Raw genomic sequence first — 21,310 nt, 5'->3', positions numbered from 1 at the left:
TGACATTAATCACTGTCTTGTTGGCTAAAACATAGCACCATTTTGAAACATGTCAGCAACTCCTAGCAACTGTTAGCTAGGCTTAAAATATTTTTACACAGCGGGGTTAGTTGTAGGTAGCACAGTGTTACAACTAAGCCGCCAAGTGTACAATGATAATCAAATGAAAACGAGAGCCACACAACGTTTCAGGTTTGAGTATTTATTTATATATTTAACTTTGTTGGACTTTCACAAACAATGTTGGAATTTTTTTTTTTTAGTTTACTATGCATTGATCATGCCTGATTGTTTGATTGTCATTGATTGTTTAGCCTGTTTTTAATGCAATAAACCATTAAAAAAATTATTTTAAGCTCGTTTTTATTATTTTTACTGTTATTATTATTAATAATAATAATTTTACATGCAGCTGCCACACACAAATGTAATTAAATTGCAATTACAATATTTGATGATTTTATTGATTTATTTATTGCAAAACTGTGCAGCCCTTTCCTATATCTCTATCCATGATATTGATCCATAACAGAATGATGATTGGATTAGGGATGGATGTATGGATATCTATCTATACAGGTGCACAAACAATATCAAACTATACAATAGTACAGAATGATGTGTGTTACAACTAACCCCTCTGTCTGTTACAATTAACCCAACATATGGGGTAAGTTGTAACATTTAGACTTCTGTCACTTTCAGTGCAACTGTACGGAAATGGTAGGTCCTAGAAAAAAACTTTAAGTGTTCATTTGTAGCAGAGATGTATGTGTATGTTGCTCGTGTAAAAAAAAGATGAATCTAACTTAATTATTTTTTTAATAATTAAGCCAAAACCAAAATGTGTTAGGTTGTGCCCCGCTCTCCCCTACTGTATAGTGTTGTGTCTTCCTTGTACGGCGAATTTAATAAGAAATGGTCGGTGCTTGTTTTTGCGGCCTGAACATTTTGAATCGGCCTTTGTCAGGTTGTGGAATGTCTGAGAAATGACATACTGTAATCTGGTGATTGTCCACGTTGGTCAGCGTCTGTCGGGCCAGTTTAAATTGGTCTTTACAAGTAGCATGGCAGTCACATATTGTATTTTGCATAATGGAAGTCAAAAGTAGCAAAGTTACAGTGGTTAGACCTCCATGTAACAGTGACATGGACATGGAGTCTGCCGCTGCAATGAAGAAGAGCAATATTTTTGTGTTGGTGAGATAAAATCACAGAGAAATTTATGAAAACTGGGATCTTAGTGGACCTGACATCTGTTACTGATGCAATTGAGTTGTACTTAATGGTTAGCGGTCAACATTCTGGTTTGGGACACAGGCATTGCTTAAAATAACATTTGACGTAGAGCGATTTATCAGGAAACTTAGCCTAAATCAGATTTTTTGTTTTCCTAGAGGTGAGATGCCCTGTGATTCGCACAGACGGGGATGTGACTGCATCAGGGAACACACGGGAAGGAACTTATGGCGATGTTATACACTTTGAGTGTGTATCTTCTGAGAAAAAGCTACATGGAAGTAGTGTCATTCATTGTATGGAGAATGGCGTTTGGAGCGGACCTGTTCCACAGTGCATAGGTTAATTCCACAGTCTCTTGCTTTATTCAAGATCACTGCTCGATGTACTTGCAGATTTCATGACGTGGACTGGAATTCCAAAATCATTTTCATCCGTAGACCATAGATAATTAGTGCTGCTATAATGAATTGTGATATGCTAGTAGAGTATATTATAACCCCTGATAGACACTTTTTTGCTGTACACAACTGGTAGTATGTTTTATTTTCTGTAAACAAAACAAAAACAAATGTCACTCTAGATTATATTCCTAAATTTGAAATAGCAAATATTACTGTATATACTGTATAGTGTTGTGTCTTCCTTGTACGGCACAAACGCGAACCATTTCTTCTTCACCTACACACTGCTATTTACCTTTGGCTACAACTGAGTTCCCACGGGACTTCAGCTCAAGACTACAGCTAGCCGTCTAAAACACTATTTAGGTGAATTTAAACAATGGTTAAGTTGCTAAACGCATCTTATTCACATGTAAGGGCCCTGTTCATGTTGGACAGATATTTTAATTGCATGTTGTGTCTGTTAAGAGGCACAAAGACACTTTATGTATATGCCCCCATAACTGCCGTTTTAGTTGAGGGGGAGCTCTGAGCATTTGCGGGAAAAGCTCCGTGTTGCAATCACCAATCCGGTTCGGTTTTTTTTCTATAGACAGTACTCACAAAGGTATAACGATCAAGATCAACTTAAAAATTGCCCGGAGTTCTCCTTTAACGTTAGACGAGAGAGAGAGAGAGAGAGAGAGAGAGAGAGAGAGAGAGAGAGAGAGAGAGAGAGAGCGCACGTCTGTTGAATGTTCTTGATTGATGTTGTTCACTCAGCACGTGTTATTCGGATTAAAAACTAAGGCTGTTTACACGGAAACGATCTGAAGAGAAAACGCAAAAGTGTCGTTGCGTTATCACTTTTTATTCTGCGTTTAGACGAGCGTTATGGGGGGAAATCCGCGTGCATATGGTGACGCAAAAGTGTGTAAAATTCGATGTAGTATGCACTCCAGGCGGCTAGGTGGCAATGTGAAGCACTGCGACACAACAACACCAATATCTGAGAATATTTTTTTCAACTGCTGAAAACACTCTTGTACGTTTATCAGAGCTGCTATGGCAATTTGAAAGTCCGACGTATGGAAATAATCCGACATATTGGCTGTTTCTCAATATGCGTTCTTGTCTGTACTTGTGTTCTTGTGGACTTGTGAAACGTCATCAGTCGCTGCCCAAGTACTGTCTCAATACACAAGTTTGCATTTTGGCAAGAACGGTTAAAAATCCCGGAAGTGTTCTTGACACGCCCATTTTACAGAGGATGCATCGGTTGGTAACTTGTGTGAACTTGATGGCAGAAATATCCCAGCATTCATTTCGGCATTCAATGAAGAAGCGGGGAGCAGAAAGGCAGAACAACAGTAAGTCGTTTTTCTACAATTTCGTATGCTATTTGATCACTAAATTCACTTCTGAGAATGAATTTGATGCGAGAAATCTACTGTGTAGATTTCAAATATTGCCATTTTTACGAAAATTAATGGCGAATCGAAAATATGCTCAAACATTTTCGGTAGTGAAGAATCTCCATAAGCGCACGCGGGTGTAGAAAGCGAGCCAACCGGGCAGTCATGCTAAAAACCTGGCTGTTATCATCAATAATTCTTGTTATGTTTGGGTACTGAAGACGGAGCTGTGCGGGGGTATTGCGCAATACCAGCAAGAACACATCGCCTCAAACTGTCAGCAGCGTTCTGTGTGCTCGTCACCTTGTAAGTTCATTCTTCCAAGAACAACTAGCAAGAGCGTTCTCCCCAAGAACACAAGTCCGTTCTTTGCATTCTTGGTTTTGAGAAACGGCCCTCGGGGTTATTTTCCTATAATGGCGCATGCCTGTGACGTAAACACGTACGCGACGAGAGCCACAGTGAGCAGATTTGCATTTTTACTGTTTAGATGGGAACGCGACGGTGGATCGTTTTTAAGATTTCCACTCTGGAGGGTGGTTTCACTTTTTTGCGTTTTTAAGCCTCCAAAACGCCATCGCCGTGTAAACTAAAGGCACATCCGATAAAATATTTTAATTTTAAAAACCGATAAAAAGTACGTTTTCACCCAGAATCGTTCTCGTGTAAACAGGGCCTGAGTTGCATATGTAAAACATAGGGTTACCTGATTTATGTATAACGAGTGGTTCCCTACTTTTACAGGCAGTGGAGTAACTTTGTTTTAAAAAGTGGGTGGGACCGGTGTGTGTGTGTGTGTGTGTGTGTGTGTGTGTGTGTGTGTGTGTGTGTGTGTGTGTGTGTGTGTGTGTGTGTGTGTGTGTGTGGATACTATGTATTTACATAGTATACAATAGTACATTGTGTTTGTCGTGTAATGAGGTCTAATATATGTTGTTAGTGGCAAAAATGTGTACTTTACTGGTACAGTGGTAGAACTCTTGCCAGGCGTGTCAGAGGTTCTGGGTTCTAATCCGCACTTAGTACAGTCTTTTTTCCCCTCATCTAAACCGATTGTTTATTAGGGCTTGTATATCAAGCAGGGACACGTTTTTTTGTGCTTTATGTTTTGTGATTTCAACGAGTCTCTCCGCAACGGATTGAAGCACGTGTCCGTGTGAAGACTGTGCGCGAGTCACAACAGAACACTGTAGCTGTGTCCCAATGTGAAGGCTGCATCCTCCGAAGGCCGCGGACTTCCAAGGATGCAGCCTATTCGTCCTTCGAAGGACGCACCATGTAGCCTTCGCAGGATTTCCTAATTGCGCATCCAGGTGTTCCCGATTACCGCTCCTGGCGCCAAGCAACGGTGCGAGAGTACGGCTGCCATCCTGATCATTCATTTTATATAATTGAATAAACAGCTATGGATCCAGAATTGGCTATTGTCATTTTTTGTTTATATTTTACTGGAAGGCATGGTGAGGATGTTTCAGTCATGTACTGTATTTTCATGGCCAGAGGTTTTCTGCCTCCCAATTCAGAAGCTGCTTCCTGAATTGCCAGATTACACTTTAAACTGTTCAAGTATTGGATGTTAACTTACGTAAAAAGTGTAATGAAAAGAAAAGAAAATATACATGGGCATATGGTTCAAATGTTCACTTATACCTTAAAGGGGCAGCATTTTAATAAACCTGCTGCTATGTTTTAATGTTAATCAAACAAAGGACAAATAAATTACTCACTGTTCTTGACTAAATAGGCTACATTTTGTAACTTTACAAAAAGATCTTTCTCTATTTAATTTATACAGTAATGAATATGCAGTGTTTTTTCACATTTGATTACTGTAATTTTTGTTGTATCAAAATTGGAATAAAGAATTGATATTTCACTGGAACCACTGACCCAATTCTCACAAATATCACAAATATGAAGATTTAAGTATGTAAAATCTGAAAATATTGCTTCAGAATAAATATATTTACACCACCAACCCCCACCAACCAACCCCAGCCTCCCCCCTCCCCCCCCCCATTACATGGTACCATATAGCAACACCACATACAATTTGCTATGTACTGTACCTGATAGGACCCATGTCCAGCCCCAATCCCAGCCCACAATCAGAAGTGAAGAGCGGAATGGACGAGATGGAGGAAAGTCAGTACTGTACTACTTTAGACGCTATTACAAGAGAAAGATATAAACAAAATCGAAACATATGTTGGACGTGATCCTTACGTCATGAAGAGGACAGATTTTTCAACTGAATTGAAAGATTTGCCTGCCATCGAGGCGGTAGATATCAGCAACTACCTTGTCTTACAGACATACTTTGACTTTACAAAGTTCGGAAACTGGTACGTTACACAAACATAGCCACACAAGTTGTATTAACTCACCTTTGACGAAGTGATCACTGCACACACAGGCATTTTCCGATTCGGCTCCTCCCGACCGCAGACGTACTGTAACGTTAGGTTTGCAAGAAGCCATTCAATTTCTTGTATTTTTTAATTTGGGGGAGATTATTAGCCAGGCTCAGGATGATTTGGAAATGAGGAAGAGCTTCGATGATTGTAGTAAAGGGTGCGGTGCTTGCAGAAATCTCTAAAGCGTTTTGGAGAAAGAAACAGCAAATTAATTGAAGCACTTTCACCTTTTTATCCACAGAATGACAGCACTTACTCGGATGCGCAACTCATTCAACACATGCTGAACTGAACTAATTCGGAAGTGGTTCATTCAGAATTTGTTGCGGCCCAACTATTCCGGCTGTCTGGATCGGTTTTAAGTGGCGAGAAGATGACACTTAAACAAATACTTCAAGGGTGGCATCATCAACTTCGCGTAATACAAAACGAGCCAATGACAAAGAAATGCCATGGGTCTGTGGAATTTGCATAGTGTATCTCCGCCTTACCTCGGGTTATAAAAGGAGGACGCCGGCAACATGCAGATATGTTTTCGCTTCGGAGCCAAGTTAATTCTTCGTTCCACAAGCCATCTCTGAACTGTCAGCTTCTTACAGACGAGCGAGATTCTCTGGTGTTGGTGTGACGGCGATCTCCCGGCGAGTGCGCGCTTCCTGCTTATCTGTGCAGTGGTTTGCCAGTGAGTGTGTTTCTCCCCGGGCGTTTCAACACTCTCAGAGTTTTCTTTTCTCTCACAAAAGAGCTTGCACGTGGCATGTCTTTTTAAAGACGGCTCGCCCGTGCATTTCTGGTTGCGGTTGACTCATTTCTGATTTTGATGGGCACATTCTCTGCTCTGGGTGCTTGGGCTTGATCACGCTATAGCAGCGTTTGTGGATGACTCACGTTCTCACCGCGGGAACGTGACCTTCGCGTCATTACGGTCGAGACTCAATGATCTCGTTTGAGAGAGAGTCCCCTCATCCACACCCCGATCTAACACTCTCCACGTGAGGTGCTACTTCGGCGGGTGGCCAGGGTGACCTGAGGGTGTTGGTATGGAACAAAGGTGCCGACTATCAGTCCGTGCCTCACGGCGGGTTTCCTTTTATGTTCCAGAATCGGATCTTTTGTCCATCGCAGCATCACAGGGCGGGCAAGAATCTTCAGGAAGTGAAGATTTGACAGTGCTGCCACTTTCGGGTGTGCATATGGCATTTGTCGAGTCAGATCCTGAGATGACGGCCATGTTTTCCTGGGACGATTGGTTTTGGGGTGGCCGCTGACTCTCGTCGCGTCTAACCCCAATTCCTTTCTTCCCGGATGTGCATCAGGAGATCTCGAAATCCTCAAAGACCCCCATGTCTTCCAGCGATCCCTCGTTGATCTTCTCCACCCCTCCTTCCCTCAACGGGGCCGCTGCCTATGGGTACACTGGGGTCCCCCCGGTTGAACGCTCTGTTGCGATGCTAATGTGTCCTCAGAGTGCTTCTTCTCGGGGCGATCCTAAGCACCCGTCCGAAGCCTGTAGTTTTTCGTCTACACATGTGGCGAAATCCTATAGCGCCCAGGACAGGCAGCCGCCTCACTGCATGCCATGGCCATTCTGCTGGTATACCTGGCCCAGGTGTTCATGGACATGCAGGAGGGTAGGACTAACCCAGGGCTCTTCATTGAGCTGCGCACCGCCACTGACCTTGCTCCCCGAGTGACGAAAGTGGCCGCACGCTCCCTGGGTCAGGTGATGTCCACCATTCAAGCCTGTGGCTTAACCTGTCCGTTGTGCAGGATGTCCGGCGGACCCGTCTGCTCGACACCCTCATATCCCAGGTCGGCCCTTCGGCGGTACGGTTGAGGGCTGTACAACAGTTCTCAACCGCCCATGAGCAGACTGAGGCATTCTGCCCCGACGGCCCCGCCGTCCGCTCAGATCCCTCAGTCTGCCCACCGCCAAAGGCGCATCCCCTCCCACCTCGCCCGGGCTGGCTCTGGAGGCCGCGGGGGGAGGCCATGGCCCTCTCCTGCCCCGCCCACCGCTAAACGCCGGGCCAAGCGCCGCTCCTGAGGTGGGGGCTGCTCAGGGATGATGGTCACTTCTCAGGAGATGGTAGCAGGACCACTCCTTCCCCCGGTGGAGGGCCGGGGGAGAATCCTTTGTTTTCCACTTCCCGCTGCTCACCCCCGGGTGGGTAGCACCCTAATGTGGTTAAAGAAGAAGTGACATGTTCATCCCTGAGCACACAGAGTTCTCGGACAACACGGTGCACCGCCTCCGAGCCGTGCACCCCTCATCCCCCTCTGTCCCAGAGCCGGATGACAGCACGCGCCGTCCCAGGACCGTGCCGCTCTCATCCCCCTCTGTCGCCAGACCCCTGGCAGAGCAGACCCCCGTGGAACGTTCGTCCTTCCCTGGTCTCCTCTGTCAGGTCGCGGTCAATGACTAAGTCCCGACACTGGGCGGCTATGCCGTCCACGTCCGTGACAGTCATTCCGCCTCGCTGCTCCACCGACTGGAAGTCTGTGGTTTGCATTACCCTGCTGGTACAGTTCTTGGGAGCCTGGTTAGAGCTTCCCAACCTGTCCGGCTGGGTTGCGCGAACGATCAGGCTCGGCTACGCGCTTCAGGGGAGTCCGCTCAACTATGCTCGGTGGCAATGCCCTTATCATGAGAGCGGAGGCTGCCACCCTGCTGGCGAAGGGTGAGATCAAGACTGTCCCTCCAGCCGAAATGAGGTCTGGCTTCTACAGCCCGTACTTCATTGTCCCGAAGAAAACCGGTGGGTTACGGCCAATCCTCGACCTGCGTGTGCTGAACCACTCCCTTCACAGGCTGCCGTTTTAAGATGCTCACTTCAAGCGCATTTTCGAATGTGTACGGCCCCAGGATTGGTTTGCAACGATCGACCTGAAGGACGCCTACTTTCACGTCTCCATTCTCCCTCGACACAGACCGTTGCTGCGGTTTGCTTTCGAGGGGCAGGCATATCAGTACGTGGTTCTCCCATTCGGGTTAGCCCTGTCTGCTCGCATCTTCACGAAGGTCGTCGAGGCAGCCCTTGTTCCCCTCCGGGAACACGGGATTTGCATCCTGAACTATCTCGATGACTGGCTGATCCTAGCTCACTCTCGAGATCAGGTTTGCGAACACAGGGATCAGCTTACGAGCGAGCGCGCGCAGTCACTGCTGACTTGCCTGAGACATTTTGAGGGCAAGAGTGCGGATCCACTGTGATTGTTCAGATGCTCCTGGGGCATATGGCATTTGCAGCCGCGGCAACGCCGCTCGGATAGCTTCATATGAGACCGCTTCAGCTTTGGCTTCGTGACCGAGTCCTGAGGTGGGCATGGCAACACGGCACCCTCCGAGTACCAGTTACTCCGAACTGCCATCAGACCTTCACCCTGTGGGTGAACCTCAGTTTTTTACGAGCCGAGCAATTAACGAGCAATTGCCTCGAGTTGCTGGCAGTACGTTTTGCTTTGCGCCACTTCCAGGCCGTGCTCTAGGCCAACACGTACTAGTCCGATCAGACAATACCGGGACCGTAGCGTACATCAACCGTCAAGGTGGTCTGTGCTCCCGCCGTATGTCGCAACTCGCCCGCCACCTCCTCATATGGAGTCAGAAGCATCTGAGGTCGCTTCATGCCATTTATATCCCCGGAGCCCTGAACTGTGCAGCCAGCGCGCTCTCACGGCTTTAGCCCCTCCCGGGAGATTGGCAACTCCATCCCCAGTCGGTTCAGCTGATTTGGGACCAGTTCGGGGACGCACAGATAGATCTGTTTGCCTCTGCGCAAGGTCAGGGAGGACGAGGAGCAGGTCATTCTGGTTGCACCTTACTGGCCCAACCAGACCTGGTTCTCCGAACTAGTACTCCTCGCAACAGCACCTCCCTGGCCAATCCCTCTGAGGATGGACCTCCTTTCTCAGGGACGGTGCACCCTATGGCACCCTCGTCCCGATCTTTGGAACCTCCACATGTGGCTCCTGGATGGGACAAGGCAGGTTTGAGTACCCTACCACCAGCGGTGGTGGCTACCATCACTTCCGCTAGAGCTTCATCCATGAGACATCTCTATGCGTTGAAGTGGAACCTCTTCGTCAACTGGTGCTCTTCTCGCCAAGATAACTCCCCGAGATGTTCGATCAGCGTCGTGCTTTCCTTCCTACATGATGGGTTGGAGCGAAGGCTGTCTCCCTCCACCCTAAAAGTCTATGTCACCGCCATTGCCGCACAGCATGACTTTGTTGAAGGTAAGTCTTTGGGAAGGCACGACCTGATCGTCAGGTTCCGGAGAGGGGCAAGGAGACTGAATCCTCCTTGTCCTGGGTTGTCTCTGGGTTGGCAATAATTGCATTTCCCGTAAACCTTGCGATATGCTCCCCAGTGTACCTTGGTACTCCTGTGCTAAATAGGAGTCCTTCGTCCGTGGCAGTCTCACGACAGGGATCTCAGATTTACGCAGGGCACTGGAAGCAGCCGAGAAGGTGGCGTGATTAGACTGGTAACCCCATTCGTCGTCATCCGACGTAACTCGGAGTTACAACGAAAGGGAACGTCTCGGTTACGTATGTAACCCTCGTTCCCTGAGTAGGGAACGGAGATGTTACGTCTTCCTGCCACTTTCCGCTGTACCGCGGGGATCGCCTGAAGCTCAGTCTTGGCTCCTCAGCGAAGAAACATATCTGCATGTTGCAGGCGTCCTCCTTTTATACCCACGAGGTAAGGCGGAGATACGCTATGCAAATTCCACAGACCCATGGCATTTCTTTGCCATTGGCTCGTTTTGTAATACTCGAAGTTGATAGGCTTTCTAAGCGAAACCCCATTCGTCGTCATCCGACGTAAAGTCTCCGTTCCCTACTCAGGGAACGAGGGTTACATACGTAACCGAGACGTTTTCTACTCTGAAAAATGTGTTCACGGACAATCGAAGGAACATGCTACACCAGCTGGCATTTGAAAGGGACTTGACAAGAAAATCTTTGCATGAATGGAAAGACTCCCTTCTGAGAAGGTTCAATGACAGTTAGCACCACAGACTCCAGCTCATCTAACAGGTTGTAATTTATTTTAGACTGCACAGTTTGTTTATAATGCCGTATTATATTAATCGTGAATTTACAAATGTTTGTTAATAGTGAGTATACAGTATACATTAGTTTGAGCCAGTGCTGATGTTTGTCTTGGTCCAGAGCAAATCTTATTTATTTTTGTAAGATTGGAATGGTTTTATTGCATAGGCAAAATTAAATGATACTGATGTCAATTCAAAACAGCCACTGAAATTCATGTAGCAGCAGCAACCTAGTTTTTCTCCCATCCAAGTACTTACCAGGCTCAACTCTGCTTAGCTTCAGTGGGCAACTAGTCATGGGCTACAGGGTAATAGCTGTTTATAGTTGATAGGTAATAGTTGATGTCTACGTATTTATATATCTGGTGCGTAGCCGTGTAATCAGCGGGATAATGTATAGTCAGCAATTTATATTAGTAATAATAGTTGATGTCTACGTATTTATGTATCTGGTGCGTAGCCGTGTAATCAGCGGGATAATGTATAGTCAGCAATTTATATTAGTAAAAATAGTGCTTAAGCGCTAGCACATTTGACTACAAAATCATATAATATGGATCATGAAAAATGTACATTATCTAAATCAATCTCATTTATAAATACTTAATACATGTGACATTACAAAGTGCATGCGACAGTGTGGAAAAACAAAGAGAATTCATGACTACTGCTCACTTCTATGTGTAACCTTTTTTCACATATTAACCAAGCGTTCAGGGTTTGGTTGGTTAATAAATACAATAATAAATTTAAACTTTCCACAGTCACATCTTGGTGGTGCATTTGATCAAGGGATTCTAAAAGTAGATATTTAGCAGTTACCCATTACTTTTTAGTTTATAGACATGTCTCAAATTCTGGTAACAGTTTTGCAAAAATCAAAAACCTCAGAAAACAAATAAACTAATAACAATATTTAGTTTGACATTTATGTTCATAGTGAGCATTTTCTGAAGGTTAAGCACTTTTTTTCAATATATCTTGAAAAAGGAAAATCATTTAAATACATTTAAGAGTTTCTGGCCCTGTTTCGAACATATTCATTGAATGTGCCAAGAATCTGTTATCACATGACAACCATTTGCAAATAAAGACCTTTGAGTTTAACAATTGTTTACCAAAAGTCAAGTAAGTAAGATTCAGTAAATGGTATCCAGCTTTTACATTTCCAACAATATTTTTTTAGTGTGAGATAAGGATCATCTAGGCCATAAGAAACAACAACAATTTAAGCACATTCAGTCAAATACTTCAAGGGTCAAACTCTTCTTCTGCATCTCTTTTTTTTAATCAGTTCAATAGATTGCTATTTGGTAACACTTTTTCCAATTGCAGTTACAGATACATTTTGCAATGATCGTACTATCGCAATGTTCAAAAGTTTGAAAGTGTTGTGAATCTTCTTCAATCTCACTCTTTTCTAATGCTCTATGGGACAAATTATTTTACTTTATGATTTGATTCAAGAAGAACATGAGCCAGTGAATAACATTAACAAGATAAAGCTACAGAGTTCAGATTCAAACATGGCAATTGTTTTGGATCCTGCCCTTTGCTTCCTGTTCATAAATATGACTCAAGAAGTCTCACTTCTCTAAAGTAACTTTTCTTTTGGTGTGTCTAAATCACAAATACAAATTTCTGCATCAGATAAGATTTCATTTACAGGAAATATTGCTTGTGCACAGAGAAGTCCGGTATAAGAAAAAACAATTTTGTCTTTCTTTTTTTTTACTTTATCAGAGACAGGCTAAAAAGGGCACTTGGGAATTGAGATCAAAATGAGAGTTCTTGTAAAACTCCTCTGCTTCGTCTTTTGGTTGTTTTCCTTGAAATGCCAAGGCAAGTAATTTTTTGTTGTCGTTATTTATTTAAATGTCTTTTTCATTTCGATTTTATTTACTTAAATATAAATATTATATTATACGCACTTCCCAAACTGTAGCTTTAGAGTGTGTTGACTATTTTTTTTTCATGTACTGTACTTCAGCATTTATACATGACAGTTATGTCTTTGTGTAACGTTTGTTTGTGTTTCTCAGAATGTCTTTTAAAGGACATTATAAAGCCCAATTACCTTCGAGTGTATGGCTGCACGGTTAATCGCAATTTACATGTAATCGCACTGAAACCGATTTGGCTTATCGTGATTTCGAAATTGCAAAGGCTGCAACTCTTTTTTTATGCGCAGCTTGTCATTGATGTACGGCTCTGTAAACGCTGCTCCATCTGACAGCACAGTGAGTTTGAGTCACTTATAACGTTCATTTGGAAAAGCAAACATCTTAGCATTTATGAACCTCTTGTCCAACAAAAGACAACATTTAATAACATGCTTTTACTCTAAACTCACTTTATAACGACAGTTAAGCATCCTTCTGTGAGACGATGTGGCTTCTTACACAGAATAAGGCAGTCGTGTCTTTATTAGTCATGTTTAATCAATCAAAGCGTTTCAATCTTCTGTTTATTCAGCTACATATAGTATGATGTGGGATAGGGATTTCCTGGAATGATGCCCGTTATCACACTTCTGCGGTGGGGCATTTTTGGCATGTCTGCGTGAGCGCCCTCTGGCGTTCAGATGGAGCAGCATTTACTACTGATCAGCCGCACTGCACTGACAAGCTGCGCATGAAATAATAGTAGCCTTTGCCAAATCGCATGTTGTTTCATTGTGATTAATTGTGCAGCCCTGTTTTAGTGGTTAAAAGACAAGCCAATGCACATTGACGAGTGAGATTTGCATCACAAATCATTACACGGTTATACAAGGAAGGGTGCATTTAAATTTTGCGCTGAGGAGCAGAGACGGTGTTCAGTGGTCACACAGGGACTGTGTGGCGATGGGATTTAACATCTCTGTTCCCTCCTTCAGGGGATGGGGGTTACATTAGTAACCTAGATGTTCCCTATCAGTCTGTGACATTTGACGTTGCGTCAGTGACTGACAAATTGGGATTCCTAAGAAAAACGAGAAATAATAAATAATTACATAATCGCTGCGCCTTCCCAGTGCAAGACATAAGGCGTTCAATCCCCCCGCACCTGCTGGAGTGGAAGAAAAGACAGCACTTTACACGGAGAATATCACTGCTGTTCCTCTACCCTATACATTGAGACTATTAGTTAACACTGGGGAAGCGTGACTATTCCAAAACAAAAGGGATGCTACGGAAACCACATCCTGCATGTGGAGTTACATATAAGCAATATCCATTAGGATAGTGCTACATATGGAATATGCTAGGGTGAAGTCAATACCATACAGAGATGGCCGAGAGGACTCTGACAAAGGAAAGAAACAGGCTAGACCTGGCGTCAAACACCTCCGCCACATCCAACTCCCAGAGGGTGCTGGAGGAACTCTATCCAGGGTTCAGATGGAGCAGCATTTACTACTGATCAGCCGCACTGCACTGACAAGCTGCGCATGAAATAATAGTAGCCTTTGCCAAATCGCATGTTGTTTCATTGTGATTAATTGTGCAGCCCTGTTTTAGTGGTTAAAAGACAAGCCAATGCACATTGACGAGTGAGATTTGCATCACAAATCACTTACACGGGGAACTCACCTGGGGAACTCACCTGAGAAGCAAGATAGGCACTCGTATCCTGTTCTTAAAGGAGAACTCCGGGCAATTTTTAAGTTAATCGTTAGACCTTTGTGATTACTGACTATAAAAAAAAAAAAACGAACCGGATTGGTGCTTGCTACGCGGAGCTGCGACCGCGAATGCCCAGAGCTCCCACCCAGCTAAAACGGCAGCTATGGGGGCATGGACATAAAGAGCGTTTTTGAGCCTCTTAACAGACACAAAATGTAATTAAAATGTCTGTCCAACATGAACAGGGACCCTCAGGGGCGTCATGCAAGCCAAAATTCTGGGGGGGCACAATCTGAGACGTTGCAATTGTTTTCTGACGGGTGATATGGATCATGTTAGGAGGGGTCAGGGGTTTCTCCCCCTGAAAATTTTTAAATTCTGGCTGCTAAACATACAATTTCAATGCAGTTTGGGAGGGACAGAAATACCTTAACGGAGCTAGCAGCAACCCTCCTCTATCTGAGGATATATATATATATATATATATATATATATATATATATATATATATAGAATCTTACTGGCATAATATTTGAATAATATTGAGGCATTAAATCTATCATCTTACTGCCATACTCTTTTACTAATGATAATAATACATTTTGTATTACTGCATTACTGGTGTATAATGGCAAGTAGTACCTCATTAGTAAGTTGCTACTTGCGAATCATGAGCAAGTAAAGTGACCTGATAATAATAACGGAAGTTATATGAGCACATGAGAGAGAGGCTGACTGCTACACTTTCGTGCACTCTAAGCCTACATCACTGTCATAGCGATCTGTATAACAACTATGCTGTAGCTTTGGAACGGGTAGCCTATCTTTTTTCACTGCATTTGAATTAGCTGCCTGATCCGTGAAGAGCCGTGAATAACAGTCTATGGGAGAAACATCAAGTCGATGCCTTGATAACGTTAGGTTGGATTTTGCAGTTAGCCTACAACAAATTGAACACCCTCGTTTCTATGAAACTGAAAACAATTGAACCAGCTGGAGACTTTGACACAAGACAAAACTGCTGATGTTTCAAAACCGATCACATAACGTTACTATGGCTTAATGGCTTTGCATGGCAGGCGGTAACGTTAGCCAACTAGTTTACGGTTAGACTAGGCTAGCTATCGATAACGTTACTGTCACGTTGCACACACGGGAAACAGAGAGATCCAATTTGCAGTATTTATTAGGGTAATCCAAAAACATAAATCCAGTCCAGGCAGGGGTCAAAATCAACGTAGCAATCCAACAACATAAAACAATAAACAAACTAGCACAAAGCAGAACAGACCTCAAAAGTGACGTGATGAATAACAACGACTCCGTGACAAACACTAAAACAGACAGGGTGTATATACACTCAAACTAACAAGGTGATGGGAAACAGCTGAGTGCAATGAACTGATGAGTGACAGACAGAATGCTGGGAAATGAAGTCAAACGTGAAAGACACCGTGAGAACGAGGACCTCTAGTGGCAACCCAGGGAACACAAACCAGACACTGTGACAGTTACACTTACACAACTTAAGTTAATGCTCTGAATTCGCAGCTAATATCCAATCCATAACTTTTTGATCAAGTTAAAATTTCCAGGTCAACCAAAAATAATCCCACTACCTTTTAATATCATCCGATAACTAATTCAATGCCGATTTGTTGCTTTGCCCACTTACCACTTCAAGACCATCTGTAAAACATTACCAGCTCAACGTGCGAGACGAGTGAGTTGCTTGAACATACACAGCAAAGATTCCAGAGCGTAGCGCTCTAGATTTGATGTACACAGACACCATATTAGGAAAAAGGGGCGGGCTGATGCTGACCGATTTATTACACATCCAGAAGAATACATTTGAGTCGTTATAGGCTCTGGTATTTATGGAGCATAATAGGAATAAAGTTGTGACAAAAAAATTATCAGGGAGGAAAAATCTGAGGGGGCACATGCCCCCTCACTTTGAATGGGCATGACGCCACTGGGGACCCTACATGTGAACAAGATGCGTTAAGCAACTTAGCCATTGTTTCAACTCACCTAAATAGTCTTTTAGACGGCAAGCTGTAGTCTCGCGCTGCAGTCCCGTGCTGTAGCCGGAAAAGGTAAACAATGTCCAGGTGGGAGGAGCCTTGATCATGTGCGACGAGTTAAGATCAGAGTTGCTTACAAGTGAAGAAGAAATGGTTCGTGTTTGTGCCTTTCCGAATTGTGGCAACAGAATGCGAAAATATAAGAGCTTAAATTTTCATCGTCTTCCTTTTCATGACCACGAGATTTTGCAGTTGTGGCTAGTTGTACTTCAACTTGATGTGCAAACTCCCATAGAAGTACTACACGCTAAAGATCACTGCATTTGCTGCGAATACAATTACAATACAATTACAATTCAAGTTGAAGAAGCTAGTGAAATAATTAAAGCGTTGAAAATAAGACTACAAAAACATTCATGCACATCTCTCCTCATGCCGTGTGTGCCCAAATGCAAGGATAAATAAATGTTACATTACCTCCACAGTGGTTGCACCCGTCTTCGTACATGGAATGGCATTTTTCTTCAAACGGCCCCGCTGTGTTGTGTAGTCATCCTTGTCAAAGTGTTCGCTGCAAATGCGGTAATCTTTAGAGCGTAGTACTTCTACGGGAGTTTGCACATCAAGTTGAAGTACAACTAGCCACAACTGCATAATCTCGAGGTCATGAAAAGGAAGACGATGAAAATTTAAGCTCTTATATTTTCGCACAAACACGAAACATTCCTTCTTCACTTGTAAGCAACTCTGATCTTAACTCCTCGCACATGATCAACGCTCCTCCCACCTGGACATTGTTTACCTTTTCCGGCTACAGCACGGGACTGCAGCGCGAGACTACAGCTTGTCTAAAAGACTATTTAGGTGAGTTGAAACAATGGCTAAGTTGCTAAACGCATCTTGTTCACATGTAGGGTCCCTGTTCATGTTGGACAGACATTTTAATTGCATTTTGTGTCTGTTAAGAGGCTCAAAAACGCTCTTTATGTCCATGCCCCCATAGCTGCCATTTTAGCTGGGTGGGAGCTCTGGGCATTCGCGGTCGCAGCTCCGCGTAGCAAGCACCAATCCGGTTCGTTTTTTTTTTCTATAGTCAGTCCTCACAAAGGTCTAACGATCAAGATGAACTTAAAAATTGCCCGGAGTTCTCCTTTAAAGGGGAATGGTGCTGCAAGCGAGACACCAAGCCTGTTGCCCCCACCTACTGGCTGTAGCCAAAACACGGGAAGAAACAGGCTCTACTCTAAGATTGTAGAATCTCACAAATGCGTTAGGTGTCACCAAGCCCGCAGCTCCACAGATGTCTGTCAGCAAGGCCCTGTGGGCTAACCTCTGCTTAGAGACAGCCATTCCCTTCCGCTGGCCTCCATAGCAGACAAAGAGCTGTTCTGAGGTCATGTCTTGTGGAGCGCTCCCGGAGTATGCATTTATTTGTCATTTTATCTGTTTGACTTTCAAGATTTCTTATACTGTTGCGCCCTCTATGGACCATGACCAGCGACTAGTCGACAACAAGCTTAAAGCTTCATGACAGAGCATTAAAGTTGACTAGTCGACTAATCGTCTAGTAAGTGCAACCCCTACCACGAACACAATATCAGCATGCTTATGCCCAGGCATGTGAGACAGCGATTGTGGCCGTCAGATGATGACAGGAAACGACCGCAGCCAGAAATGCATGGACAGAGAGGTGACTTTAAAAATACGCTTGTCGTCCACTTACTCTTTAAGGGAAAAAGCTTTTTTAAGTGCTGAAGCGCACAGGGGAAAGGGAGCTGCACAGTGTGCAAAATGCTCTTTTGGAAAGGCTGCACAGTGTGCACAACACTCACTTAGGAAGCAACCACCACTGATGCACCATTACACTCCGTATCGAACTTCTTCGTGGTTTTCTTGTGCCAAACGAATGATAATTGCTGAGCAGAATTGGTTTAGAAACGCTCGGCTCTGAAGCGAAAGCTTAAATGAGTGAGTAGGGATGGGAATTGATATGATTTTATCAATATCAATGCCACTGACGATTTTGCTTATCGATCCAATTCTTTAACGATTCTCTTATTGATTCCTGATAGCACTGTGTGGAAAATAGTCATATGCCTTTTATTTGTTTTAAACCTTACCCTTGAGTAAGCAAACTGTACTTTTTATGTAATTTATTTAATAAATGGAACCTTATTGTAAAGTGTTACCGATTAGTTATACACCGATTCAGATGTCTGGTGAGTTCAGTGTTGGAAAGATCAGCTGTTTTAACCATTCATTAAATGGTTAAATCGGTTCAAATGAGTCATTAGTTCGCGAATTGGACGCTTCATGCGCATTGTGTGATTATCCGAGCAGTAAGGACATGGACATCCCACAAGATTTGTGTCAAGACAGAAAACATTTCATCGCTGGATCGTTTTTTTTTTTCCGTTTATTTAAAGGGTTGTTTTATGTCAGCTGAATGTGCGGAACGCTTTTCAGAGAAGATAAGGTAACTTATTTTAGCACAATTCACACCCAGCGGTAATTCAGGGAAACAAAATCTCCGAATGCTCCACATGAAACTTTGGTCTTCCGACCTTTTAACATCGTGTCGATTTATTTTGGTTAATATGTGTGAGGGAGAGAGAGCAAGACAGCGCTTAGTGTGGAGAAGTCTTGTTTACGCTTTCGCCTGGCTCCGAAGTGAGAGAGTGCGCGCGACCGGGTCTCTCTCTCTTTCTCTGCTCGTTCTTTCAGTTAAACATGCCCTGTCACAAGCGCAGAAGTTCAACTACATTAGGCCTACTCACCGATCAAATAAGACTTTGGCGGGACAAAAATTCGCTTTGGCGGACGCTAAAAAAAATTCAATGCAGGAAAAACCCTGTTATTGCAAACAGGGAACAGCATAATTTGTCTCGTTTAGTAAAATAAAGCCAAGCTTTAGATCGTCTTTTCCTCTCCATGACTACCTCCTCTGCTCAAATTGCTTTGACATCATGACACACAGATGCGTATAGGACGTCGCGTTATGGTGCCCGATAAAGGACAAAAGGGAAAGTTGTGAGTTCACGGTCTGTATATTATGGCTGGGACTCGGAGCAGGAGCATCGATAAGAGGAATCATTAACGTCGAGGGCATACAATATCGATGGTTCGTAAAACTTAGAACCGGTTCTCGAGTGGAACCGGTTTTCAATTCCCATCCCTATGAGTGAGTATTGCACACTTTCTTGTATACCCATGTCATGAGGAGTGGTTTGCGGTGTAAATCTAACTCGTCAATATTGGCTTGTTTTGTTACCACTTGAAGGTGATTGGGCTCTCGGGCGAGATCCCAATTCGTCAGTCACTGACGTAACATTGACCATGACTGACTGGTAGGGAACCAGTTGCAAAGGTTTCATATGATGATGGTGAAACAGTGAAACTGAGCTGCATGACAGTTTTACTGGCATGTCTAGTGTGAAAAATGAAAATGGAAGACAGCCATTGAGCGACCATGTGCAAGTGAGAAAATTTTCAATTTCACATCACCAATGACCACATCATTTTATTGGTTGTCATTATTCAGATTAAAACTTGTTTGATTTCTGCAGAGAAAAAATGCAGTCACCCAGTGTTCACAGCAAATTGTCATTAAACTTACAGAGGGGTCTGAGTTTGTTTTTGGAGCAACAGTGTTGTATACTTGCAACAAAGGTTAAATGTGATTTATGCTTTTTATTCTAATGTTTAAAATGTATACTATCCTTTTAACACTGTTGCACAGATGGGGGTGTGACTGCATTGGGCAACGCAGAGGAGGGAAGTTATGGAGATGTTATTCACTTTGAGTGTGTATCTATTGACAAACAGATAGACGGAAGTAGTGACATTCACTGCACAGAGACGGGCGAATTGAGTGACTCTGTTCCAAAGTGCAAAGGTTCATTACATTGTTTAATTTTTTTGTTTGTTTGTATCTTCGTCCAATGATTACAGATTTCTAAGCTTTATTCAAAGCACCAATTTAACTATTCCTCTTTCCCTTGCTTTTCACACAGAGATAACATGCACAGCACCAGACATATCAAATGGTTATGTTGTTGAGAAAATGCAAGAATACCAGAAAGATGCCATATTAAAATACAGATGTTCACCAGGGTTCAAGCCTAGAGAAGGAATCCCCAAATGTGCTAAATTTGGCTGGACTCTGAACCCGGAATGTGATGGTAATGCACCATTATTTTTACATAATAAACAAATTATATGCGAAATAATACTGAAATCCTACTATCCATATCTTTCATTATGCAAAAAAAAAAAAAAACTGGTAGCATAACTATACTAAATTCTAAAAAATAGATTAACCCATTAACCTTACATTTAAAATTTAACATTTAAAAACAAAATTGCAAATTAAGCCTAATTTAACATATCACTTAGTTAAATCTGGTTTATTTTTGTTTTGTAGTCCTCATACATTAAATAAAATATTTGTTTGATCTTAGTTTGATTTTTTTTAAAGTTGAGAAAATGGAATGAGATTATTTACTTGTCTTCCTCTCATGCTGTAGAAAGTGTCCAATTGATGTTGTTTTCTATGTTTTAATTAACGTGTTTTGTTTGTTTGATTTTTTTTTATTGGGGAAAATCATGAGGTAACAACATTTGCTAAGCATTATCATTTGTTAACTACAAAATCAGCTAATAACAACTTACTGTTATGTCTTGTCATCTTATGTCTTGTTCCTGTTCTTTCTCTTTACTCTGTCTCCCTCTGCTGGTCGTTATAGGTTACTTTCTCTTTCTCTGCTCTCCCAGCTGTTCCTCATCTCCTCTAACTACCTCGTTCACCCTCTTCCCACCTGTTCCCTTTCTCCTCTGATTAGGTCTCTATTTCCCTCTCTGTTCTTGCTTCTTTCTTTGTCAGATTCTCATTTGAGTTTCTCATGCTAGAAGCAAACTACTGTCTCGTTAGTTTCTACCTTGTCCTGTCCTGTTGGCATCCGCCTGGCAAGGGCAATCTGTTCTCAGCTAATCTTCATATTATTTACTCTGTCCAGTTCATCTGATGCTACGAGAGATCAGGTAATCACCGTCTCTCTTCGACCCGCGTCTTCCCAGAGAGACCTGCAGCCTGTCGCCGCTACCCAGCTATTCTCCACTGCTGCCTAAAGCTCTTTTGAAGTTATCTGAAAACTTT

General features: G+C 43.2%; 1 protein-coding gene across 1 annotated transcript in view; it reads left to right on the top strand.

Annotated features, from left to right (window-relative positions):
* The window catches only part of LOC143735529 (uncharacterized), a 47,277-nt gene that overhangs the window by 11,711 nt on the left and 14,256 nt on the right, over window positions 1–21,310 (top strand). Inside the window, exon 4 of the mRNA XM_077225717.1 lies at window positions 20,169–20,336. Coding sequence (XP_077081832.1) covers window positions 20,169–20,336 — 168 coding nt within the window. The remainder of the gene's footprint in view (window positions 1–20,168; window positions 20,337–21,310) is intronic.

Source organism: Siphateles boraxobius, unplaced genomic scaffold (genome assembly GCF_051911475.1).
Source record: "Siphateles boraxobius isolate OS27281-9 unplaced genomic scaffold, OSU_SipBor_1 13, whole genome shotgun sequence".
In the NCBI taxonomy this organism is placed as follows: Eukaryota; Metazoa; Chordata; class Actinopteri; order Cypriniformes; family Leuciscidae; genus Siphateles; species Siphateles boraxobius.
Note: the sequence above shows the minus strand (reverse complement) of the source record. Positions and strands in the feature narration are given on the sequence as shown.